Source organism: Daphnia magna, linkage group LG6, assembly GCF_020631705.1.
Source record: "Daphnia magna isolate NIES linkage group LG6, ASM2063170v1.1, whole genome shotgun sequence".
In the NCBI taxonomy this organism is placed as follows: domain Eukaryota; kingdom Metazoa; phylum Arthropoda; class Branchiopoda; order Diplostraca; family Daphniidae; genus Daphnia; species Daphnia magna.
Window position 1 is genome coordinate 2,726,965 of NC_059187.1, and position 7,693 is coordinate 2,734,657.

A 7,693-nucleotide genomic window follows, 5' to 3' on the forward strand; every position below is an offset into this window, starting at 1 on the left:
AAAAACTTCCTAAGCTGAGTCCAGTCAGATTTATTTGTCTGAACCGGGATAATTTACAGTCAAAGAATATTGTATGGTAAGCTAAGGTAGTACGATAAACTAAAGAAAACTTCCCGTTATTTTATTCTTGTTTTCTAGTCAACGTGACAATTGTTAGGTGGCGTTGAAGTAGTACGTATTTATCAGAATTTAAAAAATGTCATCCGCCCTCTTCGGGAATTTACTTCTTCTGTGTTTTAAAGTGATTGCGGGATCTTTCCTCTTGTCTGATATAGAATCCCGCTGCTTAACAAAAAAAAAGCTGTGAAAACCAAGACCGCCTAGGGCATAAATGCTGAAAAGCAATTGGAAAGCAGAAAGAGATTGCTCCCCTTCCTCTCATTTTTCACCTTTTCCCGTTCTCCCATTACCTCGGTATGGCTTGAGGCTATTTCGTTTTCGTCTCAGTCGACGCTTCTCTTCTCAAAGAGAGTGTCAGTCTAGCTAAACAGTTCGTCGAACACTGTTGTTCTGAACAAATCCAGTCGAGTTTGGGCCTGTTTGAATTTTGTGAAATGTGTGTTCTGAAATTTTATTGAGTAAATAGTTTTGTTGAAACTACCTTGATGGCTTCTTGCCCTCTTGCTATCCAGCTGAAGCTGGAGGATCAGATCCCATTTGTGGATGCCGAAGGGTCTTGTGATGGAAGTATCAGCAGTGTGGGGACAGGTAGCATCTTGGGACACTCCACCACTAGTGAAGAATATCTTGACAAAAATTCTAGCCAAGAAAGACTTTGGAAGTATCATCAGAATCATCAAGATTCATCAATGGGAGACCACCATAGTTTGAATAACATCCTGGACACGGTCACATCATCTCATACTAGACTAACGGATTTGGATTATTGTTCAGTGGACCAGCTTAATGGGTCACACATGAACAACTCACATGAATCCATCAAGATTGAATCTCATCTGGACACGGTTGTCACCATTGATGAACCTATGAAGGATGAATGCAAAACTCCTTCTAATAATGGGGCCAAGCATGCAAGGCCAAACACTCTCATCTTGGGAAAAGATGTAAAAGGTGGATTTGTTTCCCTAACATCTGCATATGCCTCTCTTACAGAACAGGTAAATAAATCTGCTTAAATATACAACCTTAGAAGTAATCTATCTTGTCAGGAAGTTGTGGTTTCATGCTTTTCACACACAGAAGCTGCTGGAGTGTAGGATAAACAGAAGGGGAAAAGTTTCCGCCTTGTACGGTCCGTTGCATTTTAAGAAAAAGGGGGAAACATCGTATTGGGTTGCTGTGGAAAATTTTCTTAGTCAAGACACGCGCTTTGTTGTTTGTGTGTGTCGAGCATACAGATCAAGTAGTAAAACAAAAAACGGGGTGGGTGGCGTGTTTGTTTGCATAGGAGACACGCTTCCCTTTTGCAGTCAAGCCAATCATCCGCCCTTGTCTCTTTTCTTTTTGAGTGGTGTTAAAAAAGAACCGGTTCGTGAGCTCTCCGTTTTTCCAAAACAGCGACAGCCTCAGTCAGCCGACAGGAAATGGGCAGTATTGTCCATTTTTAGACGTTCAAGTTAGATCGTGACATTCCCGGCGTTCGCTAACAAATACGGTGGACTAGTCTGTTTCCGAGCTGATAAACAAACTTAACCGGGAGGGAGTTAAATACACTCGACTGTCTCAAGTATGTGCGCATGTGTATACAGAAATTTACGCTCTGATTCATCGTAACATCCGGCTGAACTTTGTTCTAATTTCTATTCTAGGAATATTTAAAAAAAAAGTGCTTAACGCGTGTTTATTTGATTCAGTGCGTGATTTTTTAAAATAAATGTTTATGGATCACCTCCCCCTCTAACCCAAAATAGTAAAACCAGCTGTTTCGTGGCACACTTAAGAGAAATCGGCCAATTAAGATACGAGTTGTAATAGAACTAGTTTATCCAGGAGCACTTGATCTTGCTTATTCTTGATGTTTGTCTGTTTATTCTCATTTAGCTGCGTCCTATTTAGAAAACAATCAACAAAGAACATCTGAGAATTCTTCTTAGTTACATACTCGGCGGTGACTTCAGATGGCTTGAAGCCAATCCACGAGAATGACAAACACCTCACGATTTTTGTATTTTTCTACCCATCACGTATTCATTACCATAACGGGAATAGTTTGTTTTTTTTATAACTTTTTTCCCCCGCCAATCGTGCAGCATTCTTAAGCAATAGAAACCACTGCCAAGCCTATACACGTTTCCCATATTTGGACACTGATGAATAAGTTTTAAGTTAAAAAATGCTTTCGTGTTTATGAGGCAATAACTTGTTTTCTTTTTTCTTTCTATTACAAAAAATTATAGTTGAGCGATAACTACGAGTCCATCTACAACAGCAGCGTTAGTTACGGCTGTAATGGTCAGTTAAGCCCAACAAAATCCATTCATTCGGCTGCTTCGACTTCCAGTCCATCACAACCCCATCACTACATTTCATCGTACCGGATAGCACGAACATCCTTATCACGCCGGACGGGCTCCAAAGTGGCAGCAACGGCCTCAGCCTCGTCTTCCTCGTCGTCATCGACCTTGGATCGAGTCGGAGTGGACCCTAGTCATCGATTACAAACGATACTGAGGCAGCGTTATCAAAAGCTCTGTGACAGTTTACCGGCTGTCTCGTGGTGTCCGGATTTTCATCCGCCGGTCCGACAAATGATATTTAGTCTGGCTAGAGATTCCTCATGGGAGAAAGGCACGGCGACCCCTCAAAGACCAAATCTACGCCGGATTCCCCTTCATGGCATCTTTGCTGAGGATCGCGTAGGGAATTCCACCCATTGAATTTATTTGAACTAAAAGGCTAATGTCCTCTTTTTTTTCTTCTACCCTTTTATTTGATTTTCTAGAGATCTGATAGACCGAAATCTGGTGGACAGAGACTTTTAATTATGGGGGAAACGGGGTACGGAAAAACGACCCTGTTGCTTCGGCTACTGAACGATTGGAGCACGCAAGACCCAGCCTTGGGCTACTTGGCACGATTCAAGCTAGTCTATTTCGTTCCCTGTCGTGACTTGACTGGCCAGCGTGTTAATTTATTTGGTTCGCCAAGTAAAGATGAAACTGAATTGGCTATCAGTTTAGCGCCCGAGACGGAAAATCAAACGCTTTTCCTCTTGGACGGATTAGACGAGCTCAATATCTGGCCGGACGAAATTAAAGATTTGTTGGAAGGCCGCCTCTATCCGGCTAGCACTGTTTTAGCCACTTCCCGTCCAGTGCCTGTTGCTGTCGCCCATCCGGCATTTCATAAGCGGATCATCATTCATGGCTTTGAATTGGTCCATGTCGAGAGTTTCATCCGCTCGTTTTTCGCCACGCCGCACGACCTCGAGCGTGACCAACCTCCTGCAATGATGGATCTTCTCCAGGCGCGGCCTCGTCTCATGAAATTGGCATCGAACCCGCTCATGTGTTTCCTGCTTTGTCTCGTTTTTCAAGAGGAAGGTGGCAGATTGCCGGAATCAGCAGCAGAGCTCTTTGGAATTCTCATGCGTTTCGTCATGCTGCGCTCTCTGCGCCAGAGCCAGCAGCAAGGTCACATGACAACCCAACAGCGCAAAATTTTGCTGGACTTTGGCCGCTTAACATTGCAGGGCATTAAGGAAAACCGGTACATCTACACAGATACTGAGATTAAAAGCGCCTGCCAGACGTTGGACATCGTCAAGTAAAGATATTTCGATATGAAAATTTTATTTCCAAAAAACCTGTTCCACTCACCTAATTGGCTGTCAATTATTTGTTGGCTTGTCGCCGTAGATGGGGTTTCTTACTGAAAGGCATCAACGTGAATGTCAAAGGACAGAAGCGAACATTTTACCAACCCATCCATTCGGCGTGGAGTGAATACGCTGCCGCATTGTATCTAGCTTCGGTTTCGCATTATGCCAATATCATACAAAGGGAAGTTTATAGCCTTCCTTTGGATGCCGAGCCTTGTTTAACGACCAGCGCCGGAATCTACCGCAGCTCTCTGCAGGTACCTTTCACGATCATTTTTATTTTGTGCATAATTTTTACATAATCCTCCATTGTCATGGTTTTTTTTTGGTTTTTTTTTATTGTTTATTCTTATGGCATAGGTGTTGTTTTTCCTGTGCAGTGTGCTGTCGAAAAAAGCCTATTTGCTGTACAACATCCTGTCTCCTTTAGATTTCCCTTGTGTGACACTGTTGAGTTTTCTGCAAACGGCCGGACGGAGTAATGTGAATGTTGCCGCCTTATGTAAACTCATTCAGGGTCATGCATCAGTCACCACATCAGCCGAAAGTCAACTGCAAAGTTGGTCCGCTCTTGTTGACCATCCAGAATGTCTACTGCATTCCATGGCCATTCGCTACGACGGACTTGTTAACGGACCCGCCCTTGCCTCTTTGGTTGACGTAGTCGGACGTAATTCAACGCTTCACACTCTTAAAATTTCATCGGTGATTGGTCAAGGTCTCGAGGCAGTAGAATTGTCACAAGTGGCGCGCCAGCTCGGACCTATGATGAGCAAGCCAAAGCTGCAGACGCTAGAATTGGCCATTTCGTCATTTGATGAAGACGTTTCTATTGCTGACGCACTTCAACCGCTCGTCGATGCCCTTTGCTCGTCCATTGGAAAAACAGCCATTTCCAAACTCGTCCTCGACATGGAATTAAGCGCAGAACAAGTGACGCAACTCGGTCAAGTGTTGCCGACGAGCAGCGTCCGCTCGTTGCATCTTCTGCACTTGTCGTGCGCATGGGACGGACTTCAGGCTCTAACCTGTTTAATTAATAATGCAGGCAGCAGCGTAACAGGTCTCGATTTAAGTGGCTGTTGGGCCGCCACGTCCTCAGCCAGCCAAACGCAACAGGTAATGCGCTAATGACCTAGTATAATAGCAGAACACCCGACTTACGTAGTGTTGTTCATCATTTAGACGGTCGTTGATTCGCCAACGGCGTGTGGCACTCTTTCCGGTAGTAGTAGTTGCTCGACCGGCTCTCCAGTTGCTACTCCCACGCCTGACCCACTAAACCATCACTCGCCTCGACCGACTAAACAGCAACAGCAATTTCTCTCGTTGCCCAGGAGGCCTACTCGTGGATCGCGTAGCTATAGTAGCCTGACCCGAGCAGGACAACAAAACACTCAACAAGGGTTGTCGTCGTCTTCCAATTATCTGTCGCGAACGGACGAAAAGCGCCGTTCAGATTCTATGCTCTTCCAGAAGGTATTGCTGCCACTACCGGCATGTGATCGTTCATCCCATTTGCAGTGCGGTTTCCATCTACTGTTTGAAGCCTTGAGACATCCGTCTTGCCGACTAACACAGCTCAATCTCAGCAAGTCTTCCTTAAGTGTTTCTGACGCCATGTGTTTAGGTATAAAATTTAACGACTTTTGATTTTTCACCACTAGAAATCAATGGATGCATTTTCTTTTTATAGGCGAAAGTTTACGAAAAAACCGTGTCCTCGTTTCTCTTCGATTGGAAGGTCTCTCCAGTCTGAAGGAAGTTCTTCCCGTTTGTTTATCGCTGGCCGAAAACAAGGCTCTCCAGCTACTTGACGTCAGCTCCAACCATGTGTTGGTAAACGATTCCGCATTCCAGCTCATCTGCCGCGCCTTGGGCCGTAATTGTAGTTTACAATCACTGAGAATGTGCGGCTGGACTTTCTGCCTGGAAGAAGAAGATACTTTCAAGACGCTGTCGGATGCCGTTCAAACCAGTCGGCTTCGAGAATTAGCACTTTCCTCTTCTCTAATTCGTATCCCCTTTCAAGATAAACGAAGTCGATTGTCATCAGCTCTGCTCGGTCCAGTCATGCTTGACGAACTGGTGGCGCTAATGTCGCAAGAAGGCTTCGATCAAGTTCGTTCTGACTGGTTGGCTTTTCTCAAACTGGATAATTGTCGATTGGAACTGAATAGCAAATTAACTTTGCGTGGCGCCCACTTAGTCTTTTTTACAAGCGGGTTCCAGCGACTAAGTGAAGTCAATCTGGCCCTTGATGCCTCCAGCACCACAGAACCGCTTCGAGATAAAGCATCGCTGGCATTTTTCCAATCTTTGTCGCAATCTTGTTCCCAACTCAGAACTTTAGTGCTGAATAATTGGAAATTCCAGTGGAGTAAACCAGACAAAGTTCTTAAGGTAATAACGAACAAAAAAGAATTTAAAAAAGAAGGGGGGAAACGATAACTGACTAATAGATGTGCATTTTTATTTTTTTGTCATATAGGGAATCGCTAAAAGTCTTAAAAACATGTCGCTGAGTTGCATCAGCTTGGATGGGTTGGTTCTACAAGCAGACCAGCCATCATCGGTTGCGGAATTGGCTTTTGCCTTAGTGCTCGTCTCAACTTTAAATAATCTAACACTCCTTTCCCTGAATGGTTGGCGGTTCAGTAACGAAGATTCCGTTGATTTGGGCAAAGCGATTCGCGATAAACTGTCTAGCAATGTGCTGGAATTATCTCTGAAAAACGTGCCATCACAGACGACCAGGTTAATAGTCAAGGTGGCAGAAGAGACTGGAAGAGTTGCCGTAAGCCGCGGAAGTAGCGCCGGCCTTTACCGATTCAAAAAAACGGGTCGAGCCCCGGGTTTCCTCAACAAGATGATGCTCATCACATCCTCTTGGAAAGAATGAATTGCAATCTTGAGTCTTAGTGTGATTCTCAAACTGTGATCGTTTGTTCCCTAAACACAAACCAGATAGTTCGATCTTTACTTCGTTTTTTGCATCCCCCACCTAAGTGGCGCTTTGTTTTTCGCCATGATTTTTCTTACTGTTATCACATCCCATGTTGCCATTAATCACATGACCTTAATGTATTGTTGCCTTATGGACTCGCCGTCTTTCTCGTTGGCTTTTTTCTTCGGCCCCTAGATCCCGTAATTGTTTTAAGAACCTCTCTTCGTTACAGGAGATTTTCTTCTTCTCTTTTTCAAAGCAATTGGTTTGAATAGTTTTCACATAATGTTTTCATTAGATGTTCAATATATTGACATATTGCAACAGTTTTTTTTTTCGTATTCCTTATGTTATTGCGATTTTCTGAAGATATTTGACGATATGGCGCATAACAGTCTTTATTAGGTCATCGCGTTTCGTCACTAACGACGTAGAGAGACTTGTCCTAACTTTTTAGTCAAGTGGACGGGTTTAGAAGCCCGAAAAGCCAATGAACGATGGTTTATTATCAAAAGGAATCTTGATTCTAGCACCCATGAAGTATAGAGCCAAATTTCCCGAAAATATGTTCAGAAAAAAGATGTTATCTCATAAGATTAACGCTATATTTCAACATCGTGATAAGAAAGTCGTACTGTCATTCAATGTCCCGCGACAGCGAATGTTTCTACTATTTTTAACAGCAGACCGAAAAAAAAAAAACGAAAAGTAGACGTACATTTTGGAGCTGAAGTTTTGGCGCGAACCTGGTGACTTCTGGGTCCAATATAAACTTTAAAGAAATATGGAAACTGAAATCTATAGTGTGCATCCAAATATATTTGGAAACACAATGCTTTTAGAGATTTAGTTGTTTGAAAGATTGACATACAGGCATTAACATTTTATTTCAATTATTAATCGTCCTTGTTATATAGGTGGCGTTTCCTCTGTTCATGCCTTTTAAAAGCATGCGAAGCTAGAAG

General features: G+C 43.4%; 1 protein-coding gene and 1 long non-coding RNA gene across 2 annotated transcripts; one reads left to right on the forward strand and one right to left on the reverse strand.

The window, feature by feature from the left end:
• Window positions 1-100: 100 nt before the first annotated feature.
• On the reverse strand, window positions 101-516 carry LOC116925890. Its single transcript, XR_004395795.2, has 2 exons — window positions 390-516; window positions 101-282 (listed from the first exon to the last, which is right to left on the reverse strand). It is a non-coding gene; the product is annotated as an uncharacterized LOC116925890 (long non-coding RNA).
• On the forward strand, window positions 451-7,054 carry LOC116925870. Its single transcript, XM_032932633.2, has 8 exons — window positions 451-1,118; window positions 2,358-2,816; window positions 2,903-3,726; window positions 3,819-4,038; window positions 4,142-4,900; window positions 4,967-5,411; window positions 5,478-6,184; window positions 6,273-7,054. Exons 1-8 carry the CDS (start codon window positions 606-608, stop codon window positions 6,681-6,683), a joined length of 4,338 nt encoding a protein of 1,445 aa, XP_032788524.1. The 5' UTR covers window positions 451-605; the 3' UTR covers window positions 6,684-7,054.
• The last annotated feature ends 639 nt before the right edge of the window (window positions 7,055-7,693 follow it).

What these genes read in the sequence shown, in the direction of transcription:
- LOC116925870 (XM_032932633.2), top strand. Translation starts at nt 606, where the DNA reads ATGGCTTCTTGCCCTCTTGCTATCCAGCTGAAGCTGGAGGATCAGATC. An exon ending in ATGCCTCTCTTACAGAACAG is followed by an intron (nt 1,119 to 2,357) that starts GTAAATAAATCT and finishes AAAAAATTATAG; the next exon opens with TTGAGCGATAACTACGAGTC. An exon ending in CAGCCAGCCAAACGCAACAG is followed by an intron (nt 4,901 to 4,966) that starts GTAATGCGCTAA and finishes TTCATCATTTAG; the next exon opens with ACGGTCGTTGATTCGCCAAC.